Consider the following 19968-nt stretch of genomic DNA (forward strand, 5'->3'; position numbering starts at 1 on the left):
TTGTCATCTACATTTTATACAATTCTTATGAGGATGAGTACACATAAGCCACTAAGTAAATAGTAGACAATACAATCTACTTTTGATATACATTTTAAATCTCCTGTTATAAGTGCAAATTTAGGCTAAGGGGATCTGCAGTGAAGACAACTCATATTTAGCTTTTCCTTTTCAGGTTCACCCATATTTGTCCCTCAACCTATGACTCTATTGCTGTCCTTCTGCAGGCAACTCAGTTTAGGATAATTACCTCAAGAAATGTATTGGCTACAGAGGATCTCAGCTTATAAGTGAACAAGGCATATATTTTCACAGTGGTAGAATCCTTTGCTAGAATACGGCTCTAATACATAAATCCTGATCTGTTACGATTCCTTACTGGCTATATGCAATCTGCTGGGAAGAGTATATAATACACATTTAATTCCTAAATCATCAAAGCTTTAGGTATGTTTCCCTACTACTAGTCTAAGATTTTTCAGCAGTATTAGGGGTGGTTATCTCACACAAGAGGCAAAATAATTTACATTCCTTAAAAAAAAATCATTCTCTATTTTGGTTTTTGGTTCTGGTCTCAAATATGATGGATTTGGCATATGTTAAGATTTATATTTTTGCCAAGGTATGTTGAGATTAAATTTTCAGTTATCACTATGACAGTATTCCAAATTCTGTATTTTATGTATCTGAAGGCATACATAATTGTTTCAGGAAATCTATATACCAGAGTTGGCAGGCAATCATATTGCCAAAGTTCTACCCATAGACAACAATCTAGAGCAAAAGAACTATCTTCTCACATGCTTTGTACTGCCTCCAAATTTGTGTGCTTAAATACAAGCACACCTACAGAATTAGCCACAACACCTATAAACTGTTTCACGTCAAAACCTTAAGAAAAACTTCCTTGCTTAAAGGTTTTTTTGTTTTTTTTTGAGACAGATTCTCACTCTGTTACCCAGGCTGGAGTGCAGTGGTGCAATCTTGGCTCACTGCAACCTCCGCCTCCTGGTTTCAAGCGATTCTCGTGCCTCAGCCTCCTGAGTAGCTGGGATTACAGGCACCCGCCTCCACACCCGGCTTATTTTTGTATTTTTAGTACAGACCGGGTTTCGCCATGTTGGTCAGCCTAGTCTCCACTCCTGGCCCCAAGCTATCTGCGTGCCTCAGTCTCCCAAAGTGCTGTGATTACAGGTGTGAGTCACCATGTCCAGCTGTTGCTTACAATTAACCCAGAGAGCTTTCTATAGTTAATGAGAGACCCTTCTACTATTTCCAGAATATCCTAGAAAGTGAAACATAACTCCATTATTGACTATTTCTGAAAAGTACAAAGCCACAAACTCTTACCACTTTCATGCAAAACTGGTATTTCCATTTTATGAATACTTTAAAGAGATGTATAATTTGAAAGCAAATCTCAGCAGTTAAACACTCTTATGTAACAAAAAAACTCCAGTTAATAGTCTTATCTTAGAAGAAAAGGAACAGATTATAACTATTTGGAATAATTTTGAAAAACAAAAAAAAGGCTTTCTATTCCATGTTACTGCCAATTAATGAAGAGAAGAAAACAAAGATGTAGAAAAAAAATGAAAATGACAAAAAGTAAGGAAAGGTCACAGCACCCAGACAGAAACACAAAGATACTGGGGCAAAAACAGAGAATAGTATACAAAGAATATGTATCAAGTTGATATAGAATTGTGAATGGAATTGTTGTAAAGATGATCGTGAATTTAGTGGTAACCGGTTAACTAGGAGGATTTCTTCAAATTATAAGGATCAATGATGATGTAACATTTTTATATTCAAGGAATCACTTTATGTGGTCTAAAAAACAGCTGCACAAAGAATCTGTTGTTCATCTTGCAAGATCCGTATCTAAAAGCTTATGAATGTATACACTGAGAAACATTTAATGCCATGTTATAACAGCCTAAGTCATAGCAACCTGCAAGGGACCACCAAGACTGTCTAATTTTAAGAAAAGTCCATATCAGATTATTAATTTGTTCATTATAGCAACTTAATTTCAACAGATATAAAACACTAATTCCTTTGACTTTCTTCATTTTCCTTTCCAGTGTCAAGTTAAAATAATTCAGATTCTACTCACTTCCAAATGAGTTTCCAGAAGTCAGTATCATGAACAGTACTGCAAAAGTTGTTATAATAATAAAATCTGCCAATGAAAGTACTAACAATGGGCCCAACAATCACTGATTTATTAGACGTTCCACTAGAGAACATTTATTTAGATAAAAAATTAACGTACTACATTCATTTCAATTAAGCAAGAATAGTTATCAAATTAATTTTTTACTTTTATTATAAGCATTATGAACAAATAACAATCTACAAATATCAGAAGGAAGAAATAAAATACTTTAACACCCTGGACTAACCTATGAATAAAGGAGATAATATACATGAGAATTTTACACAAAGACAATTTTATCTTAGTTGTTGAAGTACAAATATGTGTTTACTAACATGTTTTTAGCATTCATATCCAATAAGTATACTTAAAAAGAAGTTTTTAAAATTTATGAAGAAATAAACTCTTAAAACATGGTATAAGACCAAATGTCCACAAATTCATTTTAAAAGGGAAATCGAAAGGGGGTAAAAAAAGATGGAGAGCATGCTAAGACAGTAAATGATGTCACTTCAGAAAACATGTACTATTCTTAGGAGATAGGATAGATACTTCTCAAATATTAAAGTTAATGAGGAAAATTGAGAATAGAGCTGTTCTATCAGAGCCTCTCAAAAAGATGGTGCTCCGATTGAAAGCATGGTGGAGAAAGCACTGGTCTATCATGAAGCCTGTTTAGAATCTCAGTATTTAGCTTTACGACAGTGGGAAATTTTGTTAAACATTTTGGAATTCAATTTCCTTATCTTTAAAAAAATGAGAACACTGGTTTCTTCTACTTTAAAAAATTCTCACTCTAGGGTAATGGCACTAAACTAAAACTTAGAGAACATATAGAGGATTTTAACTCCAGCTCCTTAAACAAGTCAATTATATTTAATTTTCATTTACAAAATAAATTTTAGACAAAATTTTTCCAGTTTCCACTTCTTAAAGATTCATTTTCTGAAAAGAGAACTAAGAATGGTCCCTTAGAAATAGCAAGCACATAAATAACTTATTTGACTATCCTCAGCAAAACCTCAGCAGCTCATGGGAGACATCTGCTGCTGAAACAGGGAACTTAATGTGTGTTAGCTACAGGAAATAAAAGGGCAGACGTGAATTTTGTTAATTAGAGAGCAAAGCACCATTAGGTTAAAAATGGAAGAAAAACAGTTTTACATGCCCATCAACTTCCTATGTGGCAGAATATAAACACTAAGCCATTGATTTATATTGTTATAAAATATAAGGCCACTGACAATAGAAAAAATTAACAAATGACAAGAAACAAAACAACGTAAGAGTCAAACATGATTAGGATGCTTTACAAGAGATAATAAGGGTACACCTGGAAGAATATACTTTCCATACTAAAATTATCTAGTTCTTTGATAAGAAACCAAAATTTGGAAGAAAAACAGAAAATGGCAAAGTACAAAAAGAATGTAAATGATGAAGTATTCCAATATTTTAAAAGAGAAAAGAAGAGATAGGGTTCAAGAAGTTCAAAGTGTGGAGTCTGTGGCAGATCTTCTGACAAAATACACATAGGTTTTGCCAGATCTCAGAAGGGGCCTCGAAGAACACTGGACACTTCTATGAAAAGTATAACATAAGAAACAATCAGGCGCAATAAGTTACATCACCTGTTTAGAGGCACCAGCCTAGCAGACTTGGGTAAATATTATGTCATAAGGAATTTGTGAAAATTGTCTAGTGTCTTTATGAAAAAACTGGCAAAATGAGAGTTAGAGGATAACACAGTGAAGACTAGTATTTGTTTAACAATTGTATTCAAGAAAACTGGTGTAAGAAGAAATACCACGCTATATGGGTCTGTGTTTTGTTCTGTTTTATTCAACATTTCCATCCACGATAGGAAAAAAATATTTTATAGTTTGTAGTAAATGGATGACTTCCTATCTGGGATATTATGGAGAAGACCCTGTACCTAGTTCATAATAGATGTTCAAGAAATTATCTGTTGGATTTCCATACAATTTTTATAACAAAGATTCACTCCCAGGGAACCTGGGGTAGAAAATCTCTTCTAAAGTTGAAAAGGACATAAGAGGTATGACTCATCTAACATGCACTTTAGCAACTTACTGTGTAATTTCATGACAAATAAGCTATAACAGGCAGTATCCATATAATAGTGAGTCTTGAACAACATGAGCTTGAACTGTGCGGGCCCCCTAATATGTAATTTTTTTTTTCACTGAAAATTACACTGAGTTTACCTACCTCTTCTGCCTCCCCTTCTACCTCCTCCACCTCTACCACCACTGAGACAGCAAGACCAACCTCTCCTCTTCCTCCTCCACCAACCCAATGTGAAGACAACAGGGTAAAGACCTTTCTGATGATCCACTTGCACTTAATAGTGAAGACAGGTGTTTTCTCTTCCTTATGATTTTCTTAATAACATTTTCTTTTCTCTAGGCTACCTTACTGTAAGAATATAGCATATAATACATATAACAAAAAAATTATATGCTAATTGACTATTTATGTTATCCGTAAGGCTTCTGATCAATAGTAGGCTATGTGTAGTTAAGTTTTGGGGGAGTCAAAAGTTATACGTGAATTTTCGACAGTGTAAGGGTTGTGGGGTCAGTGATGCTAACTCCCGTATTGTTCAAGGGTCAACCGTACTTTTAACTTTATTCTTTAAGATAAAGGACAGGCATACCTCAAAGGTATTGTGGGTTTGGTTCTAGACTACCGCAATAAAGACAGTGTAGCAGTAAAGAGAGTCACACGAACTTTTTGGTTTCCCAGGGCATATAAAAGTTATGTTTACACTGTACTAGAACCTATTAGGTGTGCAACAGCATTATATCCAAAAAAATGTATATACCTCAGTTAAAAAACATAGCCAGACCCAATGGGTGGCTCATGCCTATAATCCTAGCATTTTGGGAGGTGGAAACAGGAGGATCTCCTAAGGCCAGAGCTCAAGATGAGCCTGGGCAACAGAGTGAGACACTGTCTTCACAAAACAAACAAACCAAAATTAGCCAGGGATAGTGGTGAATGCCTGTAGTCTCTGCTGCTCTACAGTTTTGCCTCAACCCAAGCTCAATCAGCTCAAGTATGCCTCTGAGCAATGATCGCACCTCTGCACTCCAGCCTGGGCAGCACAGCAAGACCCTCTGCATTTAAAAAACAAACAACCCAACAATCTTTATTGCTAAAAAGTACTACTGACCATCTGAGCTCTCAGTGCATATTCATCTTTATGCTGGTAGAATGTTTTCTCCTGATGTTGATGGCTGCTGACTGGTCAGGGTAGCGGTTGCTGAAAGCTGGGGTGGCTGTGGCAATTCCTTAAAACAAGACAATGAAGTCTGCCACATTAGCTTTTCCTTTCACAAAAGATTTCTCTGTAGCATAAGATGCTGTATGATGGTATTCTACCCACAACAGAATTTCTTTCAAAAGTGTAGTCAATTCTCTGGAACTCTGCTGCTACTCTATCAACTAACTACTAAATATTCCCAATTCTTTGTTGTGATTTCAACTATGTTTCTTTTCATTAATTTTTTTCTACAGCCTAATCTTGGAAGTGATTGTAGATCGGTCAGGGTGGTGGAAAATGTTATAAAAATTATAGGGAAAGATGCAAACCTTTCTGGAAGGCCGGGAGGTTTTGCAAAAGCTTCAAAAGAGGATTTAGCTGAAGGCAGTTAAACTCTCTTAAGAGCAAGGGTTAGATAACAAGGAAATGTAAAGGAACTTATCTAGATAAATTTGTCTATTCCTGTCCCCAGAAACTAACCTTTGATCATTTGTGTGCAGGACTGCTCTCTACCTGGGGGGTCAACAATGTTAATTACCCACAAATTGTGTTTGCTCCAAGCCTTTCTCATTAAATCTGTGCTAAACAAATGCAAGTGTCTGGTTTATCAGAGTGGCTACCTCTCTTCAGCCCCTAGTGCCAGCAGCCCCCTGCTTTTCACTGGATATCCGTGTCTGAGAACTTCTTTCATCCATCGCTCAGCCAGAGTCCGCAGGACAGACTCGGCAGGTGGTTCCCCCTGTGAGGAATGCTGCAACGGATGGCGGGGGAACCCTCGAAAATGAAGGCAAAGAGACTACGCAGTCAGTAAGTCAGTAAGTCATCGGTGCCCACTGTGGATTTCCAAGTTTGAGGGGATTGTTCAGGCTAGGGTTTCATCATGGGACAACAGTTATCAGCTCAATGGCAACAGTATATAAAAGTATTGAAACAGCTGCTTAAAGCTAGCGGAGACTCGGTTTTGCAGGCTCAATTAAGGGACCTAATGCAAACTTCTGTTAGATGAATTCTAAATTTCTTTTCAAAGAATTAATATGTCAGTACGTTCAATTCTTTGCCTTCTACTTTTAACTTTTAAACTTAACTTCCTCGTAAAGCAACCTTTTTTGATTACCTACTCCACCCTGACTCATTCCGATTACCTGCTCCACCCTGACTCATTCCAATGACCTGCTCTACCCTAACTCATTCCAATTACCTGCTACCTGCTCTGCCCTGACTCCCGCCAAAGCACTCACCCCATCATTCTCTTTAAATTAGCCAATGAGAATTAGTTTAGCCTGTGCAGTCTAACTCTGGCCAACAGGGGAACGACACAGCAGCAGGGGCCACGTGTGTCAGGGATAAGAACCCCTTCCCCTCCCTTGTCCAAGTGTGCGCTCACCATTGCTCCATCTGTAAGGGCGCACCCTTCTATAGAACTAACTTGCCTTGTTGAGAATTAAAAAGAAAATTTTATATTTGAGTGCTATTCCTTTTGCGGACCGAAACTTTATATGTAACAATTAGGGGTCTTGCCCATGATTGCATTCCCCTCCGGGGATGGTCTCTGGTTCTCTCTCGTGAGGAGGCATGCCCTGCCCCCTTGTGGTGGCCTCAGGGGTGAGAAATCAAGACCCACCCAGTTCGAGGAATAACCCCAGCTCTCAGAAACGTGGAAAAAAATAAAAAATAACAATCTGGCCAGCAACCTAGCTTAAAGGATTCTCACATACTGCAGCGACGACTCTGTGCACAGACCAAGGAAGGAGAAGCCATGGGAGCCGCTGAAGTATTTCCTTGGTGGTCAGGACCAAGATAAGAAAGCTGCAAGGGGTGAGGGGGGTGAAGTACTCCTTGGTCAGGGTGGCTTAGAGGTTAAAAAGAGGCGAGACATCCCCATTTCTGGGGACTGAACCTCTCACACAAACCTCCAGTAGTAGAAAAGTCAAGAAATTTCCAGTGGGGAAACTGAGCCTCACCCCAAAAGGTGAGAAATTTCCAGAAAGGGAAATTGAACCTTGAACCTTACCCCAAAACCATCAAGATGGGAAATACCCCAAGCAAGACAGGGAGCAAGGGAGATAAAGATGGTAACAAAGATATCACCCTGGATAGCCCCCTCATGCGAAAACACTGGAAGGATAATGAAAGGACTAAACATAGGAAAAAGCAACAAATTATAACAATATTGCTGTTTTATTTGGACTCAGGGACCCATCCTCAAACCCTCAATCTTCTGACCAAAGTTTGGTCGAATGAGGATGTAACGTGTCAGCTTCTAATCCGGTATGTTAATGATAAAGGTGCAGTGTCTCAAGAAGAACTAGGCTATGCCCTTTGTTGGGGGCAAAGACCTGCCCTCCTTTTTCCTTTAAAAACAAATAGGGAGGAACCCAATCTGGTATCTCAAAATGAAAGGTCAGAGGAACCAGCTCTCATGCCTAAAAATTCCAGCACATGGGATTCCCTAGACTATCTTCCCCCGTTCAGTGTCCCCAATCTTTCCCCTCAGACAGCCCCACTGCTGCCTCAAATCCCATTCCAAATTCCCTCTCTACTCAACGTTATCCTTCCTCCTTATAACCCTGACTCTTAGGAATTACCATCCCATCAGCCTGTTCCCTCCCAACCTAAATACCCCTCTCTAAAAGGACTCCAGTGTGAGGTAGAACAATGTAAAAAAGATATTCAGAATTTCCCATTTCCTTCCGTACCTAAGAGATCAGCCCCAATCTTCTTGCCTTTGAGAGTTACCACAAGGGGCAGGGGGTGGGGGGCACTGGCTTTGTAAATGCTCCCCTAAACGGTTCGGAAGTCCAGAATTTTAAAAAGGAGCTTAAATTGCTACTAGATGACCCTTACGGAATGGCAGACCAAATTGACCCATTCTTAGGACCTCAGTTGTACACTTGGGTCGAGTTAATGGCCACCTTGGGCATCCTCTTTTCAGGAGAAGAAAGAGTAGCTCTACTCTCGCTGGTCCCTCCCCTAGAGGAAGGGGAAGGAGAGGGGAGAACAGCAGTGTAAGTGGCTGGCAGAGGCAGGGAAAAAAACAGCAAAGAGGAGAGAGGGAGGGAGAGAGACAGGAAGAAACAGAGACAAAGAGGGAGTCAGAGAGAGAAAGAAAGAGACAGAGAGAGAGACAAAGAGGGAGTCAAAGAGAGAGAGAGAGAAAGAGAGAGACAGAAAGTCAAAGAGAGAGAGAGATAGAAGTAGTAAAGAGAAAACAGCGTACCCTATTCCTTTAAAAGCCAGGATAAATTAAAAACCTATAATTGATAATTGAAGATCTTCTACATGATCCTGTAACCCTCCAATACCACCTTGTTGTCAGTGTAAACAAGGGCATAGCCTGAAAGCACTGAGGCCACTGACAACCCTAGCTTTCCTATCAAAAATCCTTAATCAAGTAACCCGCGGATGGCCTACATGCATTTAATCTGTAGCGGCAACTGCTTTGCTAGCAGAAGAAAGTAGAAAAATAGCTTTTAGAGGAAACCTCATTGTGAACACACCTAACCAGTTCAGAACTATCCTAAGTAGGAAAAAAAAAAAAAAGCAAAAACGTAGCTTACTAACTCAAAAATCTTAAAGTATGGGGCTATTCTGTTAGAAAAAGATGATTTAACATTAACCACATTAACCATTCCTTAAACCCAGCAAGTTTCCTAACAGGGAGTCTAAATCTTAATTAATTACCATACAAAAGTCTGACCAGACCTAGGAGGAACTCCCTTCAGTAACTGATAGGGAAACTCTTGTAAAAGCAGTTAGGAAAATTGCCTACTAATTGGTCTGCTCAAACCTGCAAGCTGTTTCCACTCAGCCAAGCCTTAAAATACTTACAGAACCTGGAAGGAAACCTCTATACCAATTCTAAGTTAATTTGGACTAAACAAGGTCTTATTAACAGAAAGGATAGCTGAAATCCCAAACTTACAAAGTTTTCAACAAAAGTAAAGTTTGCTAAAGTTAACAGTGTAATATGTATTATCCTAACTTCTAATCTTATGGCCTTAGGCAGTCTAGTCCACAGATGTAAAGGAAGTTTGCTTTGGAAAAGAATGGTTATTATCTTCAGGGAAAAAGAAAAAGGGGGGTGGAGAATTTATGTAAAAAGAATGTTATATGGTAAATTCTTGTCCTAAAATAAATTAACTGGTTGTTTAAAGAAAGGGATGCTTGCAACAAGTCAGAAAGTTGAGGCATGTCGAAGAATTGTCTGTGAAAGTTGTGAAAAAAGTTATAAAAGGGAATTTATGCAAGAAATGTTGTATAATTTAAAAGTAATAAGGTCTCCTGAATGTAAAACTATTGAAGAAACAGTTTATGTGCAAGGTGTATAAAGAAAGTAAAACATACCTTTGGTAAAAGGATTATAAGCAGGCCTAAGAATGTGGATTTTTACCTACATTAAAAGGTTAAAAAAGTAAACAAATATTTTGTTTTAAAGGTTTAAACAAGTTTTGAAATGTTAATTGTGAAGGAAATTTATTGGCTAATGTTAAAGAGGTATCATCCAGTTTTTCTCTGAACTGGACATTAAAATAAAAGCACAACAGGTTTTTCTTAAAGCACTAACGTGCTCTTTAACAAAAATTATAAAAGGTTAAAAAGAGTCTATAAAAATCTTACCTTATGGTCAGCCATTAAAAATTGAATAAGTATGTCTACAAAGTTTTATTAAAACTAAGTTTAACATTAATAACACACTAATATAAAGGTGAAATTTAGCTTCTCTGGTATAAAAATCATACAGGAAGCATTGTCAAATATAAAATGGTGTCTTGACTTTCAGTGATCTAAAAACTAATAAAAATAGGTGCTAAAGGAAATCTCTCAGTAAGAAGGCACCAAGGACTATAAAGTCCACTGCTAATGTCCCCACATTTAAAACAAAAGATCACCTTCTTAGAAATTATATACATGGTTTATCTTCCACTTTCCTTTCCCTCAAAACTAAAAGTCTTTTAGCACAGGTACCACCCCTAGAATTTCTGGTAAACAAGCACCAGCCTAAAGATCATGTTCTCATCAAAGGGTAGAAAGAAGGAAAACTTGAGCCAGCCTGGGAAGGACCCTACCTTGTGCTGCTAACCACTGAGACTGCTGTTTGTACAGCGAAAAAGGGATGGATTCATCACACCCGAGTCAAGAAAGCGCCACCCCCTCCAGAGTCGTGGGCCATAGTCCCAGGGGAAAACCCTACCAAACTAAAGCTAAGAAAAATTTAACTCTCTTTCATCTATTCTATTACTCTTTCTTCTTTCCACGCTCTACTGCTGACCATCTAGTTATTAACATAACCAAGTCAATTTTGCCTCAAACTATTGCATTTAATGCTTGCCTTGTTATACGCTGTGGGGACTTGCCAAGTCAAAGACAGCTCTCTACTTCAGAAAAGTACCTCTGTCCCTCCTGACTCTCCACAGACTGGGCATTAGTAAATTGGGACCATTTAATCTGGGGAGATTTCGATAAAGACCCCAGTGTCAACCAGGAGTCTTGCCTCCCCTCCCACCCGAGATGTAGAGCTTTTATGCCGTAGTTGGTCCACCGTTCTGTGGACCACTAAAGAGCAAGGATGGAATGCCGCAACTGGTTTTTGTAATTTCCTAAAACCATACATTCATTTTACTAGAGGATCATAGAAGTTGAAGAGTTAAAACAAACTTTAGCAATTAAGACAGGATACCAAGAGGCAAATGCCTGGTTGGAATGGATCAAATATTCTGTCCACATATTAAACAAAAACAATTGTTATACTTGTGCACCGGGCAGGCCAGAGGCCCAGACGGTCCCCTTTCCACTAAAGTGGTCCTCCCGTTGACCAGGCATGGGTTGCATGGTAGCTCTTTTCCCGGATTCTACAGCCTGGAGTAATAAGTCATGCCAAGCGCTCTCTCTGCTATATCCCAAAGTCCGGCAGGCTGCGGGTCAGCCCCTGAGGGCCATCCAGCTTCCGTCTCCCAACACCAAGTTCACTTCATGTCTCTCACGACAGGGAGGAAACTTAGTGTTCCTTGGAGACCTGAAGGGATGCAGTGAGCTTAAGAATTTTCAAGAGCTTATCAATCAGTCAGCCCTTGTACATCCCTGAGCAGATGTGTGGTGGTATTGCGGTGGACCTTTACTGGACACTCTGTCAAATAACTGGAGTGGCACTTGTGCTTTAGTCCAGTTGGCTATCCCTTTCACCCTGGCATTTCATCAACCAGAGGAAGGAAAAATAAGACATCGTAAAGCGAGAGAAGCCCCTTATGGGTCTTTCGACTCTCACATCTATTTAGACACAATTAGAGTCCCACAGGGAATACAAGATCAATTTAAAACCCCAAATCAAATAGCTGCAGGATTTGAGTCAATATTTTGGTGGGTGACAATTAAAAAAATATAGATTGGATAAACTACATCTATTACAACCAACAGCGATTTATTAACTACACTAGAGATGCTGTTAAAGGAATAGCTGAACAATTAGGGGCTACTAGTCAGAAGGCTTGGGAAAATAAGATAGCCTTAGACATGATATTAGCAGAAAGAGGAGGAGTTTGCATCATGATTAAAACTCAATGTTGCACCTTCATCCCAAACACCTCCCCAATGGAAGTATAACAAAGGCATTGCAAGGTCTGACTGCTCTATCCAATGAGTTAGCCAGCAACTCAGGGGTAAATGACCCCTTTACAGGATGGCTAGAAAAGTAGTTCGGTAAATGGAAAGGAATAATAGCCTCAATTCTTATTTCTCTCACAGTCGTAACAGGTACTTATTCTTGTTGGGTGCTGTGTCATACCACGCATCTGTAAGTTGATGCAGAGGCTCATAAAAACAGCACTTACTAAAACTTCCCTTAACTATCGTCCACCTTATCCAGAGAAGCTTCTTCTTTTGGAAAATCAAGCAAAACAACTAGGCCAAGTTTTGTTAAAAAAGTTTGAAAGAAAGCTGTAAGGAAATACAAGGGGAGGGGTTGTTAGATATAAGTTCTAAATTTGTTTTCAAAGAATTAATAAGTCAGTATGCTTCTTACTGACAGTTCTGGTAAAAATGGAAAAGTGGCAATTTGGTAGAAACCACACAACTCCTTTACTCATTCTGGATTTACTAGCACTTAGAGCGCTAAGGTTGGAGCCTTAATACTGGCCCTGGAAACTTTTTCTGTTCAGCCCATCAATATTGTTAGTGACTCTGCTTACTCTGTTTATTTATTGCAGAACTTTGAAACAGCTCTCAACTCCACTCTCGAGCCCACCCTGTGTGCACTTTTTCTTAGACTTAGCAATTGCTGGATCAACATACACATCCTATTTTTATCACACATATTCGAGCCCACAGCTCACTGCCTGGTCCATTGGCTTATGGCAATGAACAAGCAGATCTGCAAGTTATGACGCCACTGCTTGACCAAGCCACCCAATTTCATCAATTTTTCCACCAAAATTGGAGAAATTTAACGAAACAATTTAAACTCACCCAAAGACTAAAGAAATTATCCTGCAATGCCCAGATGGCCAGCTCACAGGCACCTCCCCTCCTTCAACAGGTGTTAACCCTAGAGGACTAGAACCTATCCGTTATGGCAAACAGATGTTACTCACGTCCCTAAATTTATAAAACTAAGATATGTACATGTATCCATTGACGCCAATTCTCACTTAATTAGTGCACATACTTTTCTGGAGAGTCCACCCAACATATTATTAAACATCTTCTCTTAACTTTTGAGTTTATGGGGCGGCCCAAAAAATTAAAACTGATAGTGGACCAGCTTATGCCAGCTCACAATTTCAAAAATTTTGTCACACGTGGAACATCTAACATTCCACAGGCATCTCATATAACCCCCAAGGACAGGCCATAGTAAAACATATCCATTCCACTCTTAAAAATATGCTCAAAAAAACAAAAAAGGGGGAATATCAGTAAGAACCTGGCAACACTATTGGCACAAGCCTTATCTACCCTTAATTTTTAAAATTTAGATGATAAATTTCAATCAGCCATAGAAAAGCACTTTGCTAAAACCTCTCAAGACATAAAACCTGCAGTTTAATGGAAAAAAGTAAATAGTAATGCATGGTATAGTCCAAATGATTTGCTAACATGGGGAAGAGGATATGCTTGCGTTCATACCCCCTCAGGTCCTCTCTGGATTCCAGCACGACACATCAAATCATACCACGGCATGGCTAGGACTCAACCTGGTACCAGAAATGAAGGACTTGTCCCTGCAGGACCCGCAGCCCTGGATGACGCGGCTCCCTAGGATAACACGAGCCCCGGACATTACCTGGGGGATGCTGAAGAAGACAACTCAGAAGGGTGAGCGAATCCTGCTCCAGACACAGACACCATTCACTCCAGATAAATGGTTCCTTGCTATGCTTTCTGTTGTACATTGCAACTCTCGTAGGGTATTAACCCTTCTTATTTTCTCACTCTGCCTGCAACTTGCACCTGCTACTCTCTATTGGGCTCATCTCTTAGATCTGCTTTTCTTTTGCCCTGTTACTTGGGCAGACACCCCCTTCTCAGCCTCTAACAATGTAACTGCTTGGCTAGGAGGGACTGACTAACCCCCACTGGGGTCCCTCATTAATGGCACACATTGGATTAAGGTGCCAGGTAACACTATATATCACTACACTATCCTCCCACTGTGCATTAGTTATAAAAGTTCTAACCCTTACTGTGTGCCGCCCAAACTCAAGTATGGCTACATCGTGGCAAAGGAAATGCCTTAATTCTTGGTTGCAGACAGACTCAAACCGGGCAATACAACCAACACCACTTTCCCCAACATTCCTTCCTGTGCTAAAGAACGTAGCCGGGAAAGTAATGGATTCCACTTTGGCTGGGAGGTCTGTCATGGAGGACAAGCCCGTAGACCCCCACTTAGGCTATTATAACATCTTAGACTGGAGCCCTCACTGCCACTTGCAGAGCAACCATACTAATGTCTGCATCCATCGTGGCATGAATCACAGTTTTGTAGCCACGTCCTGTTCCCCTATAATTTGGGCCGATGGAGGGATAGGATATCCCAGACCTCAAGTAGAGTCCCTGCCACCCCAAGACATTTTATGGTGCCTGGGACATCTTAGCATCTCCCTTAACACCTGGTATGGGACATATCATAATTCCAGTAACAACTATACTGTGACTTTTATTCATAATTACACAGATCAGTGCCTGATTTGCACTACCCATCCATATGTTTTCCTTATCAGAACCAATATTTCCATTATACCCCAAAACTCCACGTTTGTGACCTGAGTGCAGGGACAGGTTTGGTTCGCCTCATGCATCACTAATTACAACATATCTAATTTAAATACTACTAGTGTCATGGTATTAAGGAGACAATCTGAAGCTTTCCTACCAATTTTACACGTGATTGGCAAGGTTCCTCTGCTCTTGCCACCTGAGAATGTGCCCCGTACCAGGTCAGACTCAAAAGATTTACAGGCACACTTATAACCTGTATAGTCTCAGTCATAGTCATCTTAGCAACTGCTAGTATTGCTATGGACTCTATTACTGAATCAATACAGTTACCTTTGTAGATAACTTGGCCAAAAATGTGTCTAATGAAGTTCTCTTACAGCAGGGTATAGATCAAAAGATTCTTGCAACCCTGCAAGCCCCTGAGGCTGCCTTAGAATATGTAGGGGAGCGGCAAGATGCACTGGCATTCCAATAGTATTTAAACTGTGACTGGGAGCATAAGCATACCTGTGTCACCTCTCTACCTTGGAATCAATCAATACATAGTTGGAATGAGATGAAACAACACCTCTGGGGAACCTTACATGATAATTTAACAGCAGACGTAAGGCAACTTAAAACTAAAATTCTAGAATCCCTAAACACCGTAGATCTACAAACCCAACAAACAGCCATATGGAAGGATGTGCGATAACATCTCTTCTGGATAGACTCCCACTCCTGGGGGGGTCACTCCTTGATTGAAAAATAATGTTACTGATTATACTCATGTTTGTCTTATGTTATTTACTAATTCTAGGATGTGAAGCCAGAAAACGAGTTATAACCGCTATGCCTAACAAACCTGTTGCTGCACACATCTGTACTCCTCAATCAACAAAACCTGATGCAAAACACAGAAAAGGGGGAGATGTAGGAGATCAGTCAGGGTGGTGGGAAAAGTTACAACAATTATAGGGAAAGATGCAAACTTTCTTGGAAGGCCAGGAGGTTTTTAAAAAGCTTCAAGAGGATTTAGCTGAAGGCAGTTAAATTCTCTTAAGAGCAAGGGTTAGATAACAAGGGAAAGTAAAGGAACTTATCTAGATAAATTTGTTTACTCTTGTCTCCAGAACTAACCTTTGATCATTTGTGTGCAGGACAGCACTCTACTTGGGGGGTCGACAATGTTAATTACCCACAAATTGTGTTTGCTCCAAGCCTTCCTCATTAAATCTGTACTAAATAAATACGAGCATCTCCAGCTTATCAGGGCAGCTAACTCTCTTCGGCCCTAGTGCCGGCAGCCTCCTAGCCTGCTCTTTCACTAGATATCCATGTCTGAGAACTTCTTTTACCTATCGCTTGGCCAGGGTCTGCAGGTCAGACCTGGCAAGTGATTACTTCTTTTATACTTTTTCCTATACCTAACATGTCAACAATGTTGACAGCATCTTCAGGAGTAGGTTCTATCTCAAGAAACTACTTTCTTTGCTCATCCCTAAGAAGCAACTCCTCAGCCACTGATGTTTTATCATGAGACTGCAATTCAGTCACATCTTCAGATTCCATCTCTAATTCTAGTTCTCTTGTTATTTTCACCAATTCTGCAATTCCTTCTTCCACTAAAGCCTTGAACCCCTCAAAGTTATCCATGAGGGATGGAATAAACTTCTTCTAGACTCCTGCTAATGTTGATATTTTGACTTCCTCCTGTGAATCATGAATGTTCTTATGGCATCTGAAATGGTGACTCCTTTCCAGAAGGCATTCAATTTACTTTGCCCGGAGCCATCAGAGGAATCACTTTCTACGGAAGCTAGTCTTTTTTATTTATTTTATATATTTTTGAGATGCAGTCTTGCTCTGTCGCCCAGGATGCAGCGCAATGGTGTGATCTCAGCTCCCTGCAACCCCCGCCTCCCAGGTTCAAGGGATTTTCCTGCCTCAGCCTCCCGAGTAGCTGGGATTACAGGCACCTGCCACCATGTCCAGCTAAGTTTTGTATTTTTAGTAGACACAAGGTTTCACCAGAGACAGGGTTTCACAATGTTGGCCAGGCTGGTCTTGAACTCCTGACCTTGGGTGATCTGCTGCACTGGCTTCCCAAAGTGTTGGGATTACAGGCATGAGCCACCATGCCCAGCCTATGGCAGCTATAGTCTTAAGAAATGACTTAAATAATACAACTTGAAAGTAAAAAGTACTCCTCGATCCATGGACTGCAGAATGGATGTTGTGTTAGCAGGCATAAAAATAACATTAATCTCCTTGTACAACTCCAACAGAACCCACGGGGGACCAAGTACACTGTCTATGAGCAGTAATATTTTGAAAAGAATCTTTTTTCTGAACAGTAGGTCTCAACAGTAGGCTTCAAATATTTAGCATGCCATGTATACAGATGTGCTGTGTGATGGTTAATACTGAGTGTCAACTTGACTGGATTGAAGGATGAAAAGTATTGATCCTGGGTGTGCCTGTGAGGGTGTTGCCAAAGGAGATTAACATTTGAGTCAGTGGGCTAGGGAAGGCAGATCCACCCTTAATCTGAGTGGGCATAATCTAACCAGCTCTCAGGGAATATAAAGCAGGCAGAAAAATGTGAAAAGGGGTGACTGGACCAGCCTCTCAGCATACATCCTTCTCCTGTGCTGGACGCTTCCTGCCTTCAAACTTTGGACTCCAAGTTCTTCAGTTTTGAGACTCAAAGTGGCTCTCCTTGCTCCTTAAGCTTGCAGACAGCCTATTGTGGGACCTTGTGATTGTGTAAGTTAATACTTAATAAACTCATATATATATATATGATATATATACAGGATATATATATATATATCTCCTATTAATTCTGTCCCTCTAGGGAACCCTAATACATGCTGTCATCCAGGCTTTGTTGTTTCATTCACAGAGCAGAGAATAGCTTTAGCATAATTCTTAAGGGCCCTAGCATTTTCAGAATGATACACGAGCATTGGCTTCAACTTAAAGTTGCATTAGCTTCCGACAAGAACAGCCTGTCCTCTGAAGCTGTGAAACTAGGAATTGACTTCTCCTCTCTAGCTGTGAAAATCCTAGATGGCATCTTCTTCAAATAGAAGGCTATTCTGTCTACATGGAAAATCTGTTTTTAGTGTAGCCACCTTCATCAATGATCTTAGCTAGATCTTCCCGGTAACTTGCTGTAGCTTCTGCATCAGCACTTGCTGCCTCTCCTTGCACCTCCATGTTATGGAGACGGCTTCTTTCCTCAAACTTCATGAACCAAGCTCTCTGCTAGCTTCAAACTTTTCTTCTGCAGCTTCCTCACCTCTCTCAGCCTTTCCAGAACTGAAGAGTTAAGGTCTTGCTCTGGATTAGGCTTTGGCTTCAGGGAAGGTTTTGGCTGATTTGATCTTCTCTCCAGAGCACAACTTTTTCCTTATCAACAATAAGGCTGTTGTGCTTTCTTATCATTTATGTGTCCACTGATGTAGCACTGTTAATTTTCTCCAAGAACTTTTTCTTTGCGTTCACCACTTGGCTGTCTGTGATGCAAGAGGCCTACCTTTGGCCTGTATCGACTTTTGACATGCCTTCCTCACTAAGCTTTAGCACTTCTAGTTTTTGATTTAAAGTGAGAAATGTGGGACTCTCTCTTTCACTTAAGCACTCAGAGGCCATTGTAGGGTTATTAATTGGCCTAATTTCAATATTGTTGTGTCTCAGGGAATAGGGAGTCCCAAGGAGAGGGACAGAGATGGAGGAATGATCGGTGTGTGGAGCAGTCAGAACACACACATTTATTGATTGAGTTTGCTGTTTTATATGGATGTGGTTCGTGGTGTCCCAAAACAACTACAATGGTAATGTCAAAAATCACTGATGACAGATTACCATAACAGATATAATAATAACGAAAAAGTCTGAAATATTGTGAGGATTACCAAAATGTGACACAGAGAAATGAAATGAGCACACACTGTTAGAAAAATGGTTTTGATAGACTTGCTTGATGCAGGGTTCTCGCAAACCTTCAATTTTTAAACAAATGCAGTATCTGCAAAGCTTAATAAAGCAAAGTGTGGTAAAACAAAGTATGGCTGTATCTTAACTAAGAGAAACACTGATGTCTGAGATTGAATCTAAGTAGACAGAACTACTGGAAGAACTACTATTACATCTATTAATACTACCACCAACTCCACAACTACAACTCCTACAATTACCATTATTAATACAAACTTAGTGCTTATTAGTGCCAGATACCTCTCTAAGGGCATCGCACATATATTAATTCACTTGTCAAAAACATCTTCTCAGATGGGTATTATGATTATACTCATTTTAAAGATGAGGAAACTGAGGCACAAAGAGGTTGAGCAACTTGCTGAAAATCATTCAGCTAGTAAGAAGATGAGTCAGGAGTCAACCCAGGCAGATAGGTTTAGAATGTGACTCTTTTTTTTTTTTGGGAGGGAGTCTCACTCTGTCGCCCAGGCTGGAGTGTAGTGGCGCAATCTCGGCTCACTGCAACTTCCGCCTCCCGGGTTTAAGTGATTCTCCTGCCTCAGGCTCCCAAGTAGCTGAGATTACAGGCGTGTACCACCATGCCTGGCTAATTTTTTGTATTTTTAGTAGAGACAGTGTTTCACTGTGTTAGTCAGGATGATCTCGAACTCCTGACCTAGTGATCCGCCTGCCTCAGCCTCCCAAAGTGCTGGGATTATAGGCTTGAGCCACCATGCCCGGCCAAGAATGTGACTTCTTAAACACAACTATATCATACTGCCAAGGATAGCTCCATGACTACAAGTAAAAAATAATGCTTAAAAATTTTCACTCTGGCATTTAAACAAAACCTATTACCTTTCACTTTCATTAAAGACCTTCAAAAACTTTACAAACCTATGTAAGAGATAATACCCATTTGAACTACCAATATACACAAAGAGGAATACTGGATGTGTTATTTGGATTTAAAAAGTTAAATGAATAAGCAGAATGCTACCAAAAAATGAACAGAAATAATTAAATCATTTTACTACTTCTCAAAGAGGTTCTCAGAATCCCATGATGTACTTTGTTCTTTTTCAGATGAACAGTACTAATCTTGCTATTAAATGGTCCTCACTCTGAACCCAGATATACTCCTCAGGTATTTAGCTTTTGTTTAGTGACTAACTACTGTTTGGTAGTTTCGGTAGTGACGACAACATTTCCAAAAAAACCCGAAATATAAATAGAATAAGAAGTTAGAAGTTATTACCTGAATAGAATGAACCCAAGTGATTCTACTGCTGCCCTCCTGACATCATCATTAACATCACTTACCTAGGGGGAAAAGTTT

General features: G+C 39.8%; 1 protein-coding gene across 1 annotated transcript in view; it reads right to left on the reverse strand.

Moving 5' to 3' along the window:
* The window catches only part of PSMD1 (proteasome 26S subunit, non-ATPase 1), a 121988-nt gene that overhangs the window by 68697 nt on the left and 33323 nt on the right, over nucleotides 1-19968 (reverse strand). The window contains exon 16 of the mRNA XM_050751078.1: nucleotides 19888-19952. Within this exon, the coding sequence (XP_050607035.1) occupies nucleotides 19888-19952 (65 nt within the window). The remainder of the gene's footprint in view (nucleotides 1-19887; nucleotides 19953-19968) is intronic.

The sequence above is a fragment of the Macaca thibetana genome, chromosome 12 (assembly GCF_024542745.1).
Source record: "Macaca thibetana thibetana isolate TM-01 chromosome 12, ASM2454274v1, whole genome shotgun sequence".
In the NCBI taxonomy this organism is placed as follows: domain Eukaryota; kingdom Metazoa; phylum Chordata; class Mammalia; order Primates; family Cercopithecidae; genus Macaca; species Macaca thibetana.